Genomic DNA, 473 nt, shown 5'->3' with positions numbered 1-473 from the left:
GAGCAAAAGGGAGCAGGATTTCCCCAGCCAGGCGGTGGTAGCTGCCCTTCCGCAGAGCAGCCACGCTTCCAGCATCTTGTCTTGAGCATCTGGCGTCTTCCAGTGCCGCCATTTGACGGCTGCTCGCACCCTCTTGTGGAGATGCAGCAAAGCAGGGATGTTCCCAAAACAATGCCTTCCTTGTCCCCACCGCCTGAGCACCCCCCTTCCCATAGGCCCTCGGAGAGGGGCGGCCAGGCCGCGGTACCCCCGAGGTCCCCTCTGCCAGGGTGAGCCCCAGCCGGGGGAGCAGCCCCAGGGGGGTATGCCAGCTGGTTTTGGGGCATGAGGGGAGGACAGGCGGCTCATCCTGTCCCTCCCCCTCGGTGTGTGTTTTGCAGGCCCAGACCCAAGAGCTGGAGGAGTTAAATAAGGAGCTGAGGCAGTGTAATTTGCAGCAGTTTATTCAGCAGACGGGGGCCACGGTGACCGTC

General features: G+C 62.8%; 1 protein-coding gene across 1 annotated transcript in view; it reads left to right on the top strand.

Moving 5' to 3' along the window:
- The window catches only part of RASSF7 (Ras association (RalGDS/AF-6) domain family (N-terminal) member 7), a gene marked incomplete at its 3' end in the record, with an annotated part of 2248 nt that extends 1778 nt beyond the window's left edge, over nt 1-470 (top strand). Inside the window, exon 3 of the mRNA XM_010154108.1 lies at nt 381-470. Coding sequence (XP_010152410.1) covers nt 381-470 — 90 coding nt within the window. The remainder of the gene's footprint in view (nt 1-380) is intronic.
- Between the last annotated feature and the right edge of the window lie 3 nt (nt 471-473).

This window comes from Eurypyga helias, unplaced genomic scaffold (assembly GCF_000690775.1).
Source record: "Eurypyga helias isolate BGI_N326 unplaced genomic scaffold, ASM69077v1 scaffold27956, whole genome shotgun sequence".
Taxonomy (NCBI): domain Eukaryota; kingdom Metazoa; phylum Chordata; class Aves; order Eurypygiformes; family Eurypygidae; genus Eurypyga; species Eurypyga helias.
This window is presented reverse-complemented; position numbering and strand designations above follow the sequence as displayed.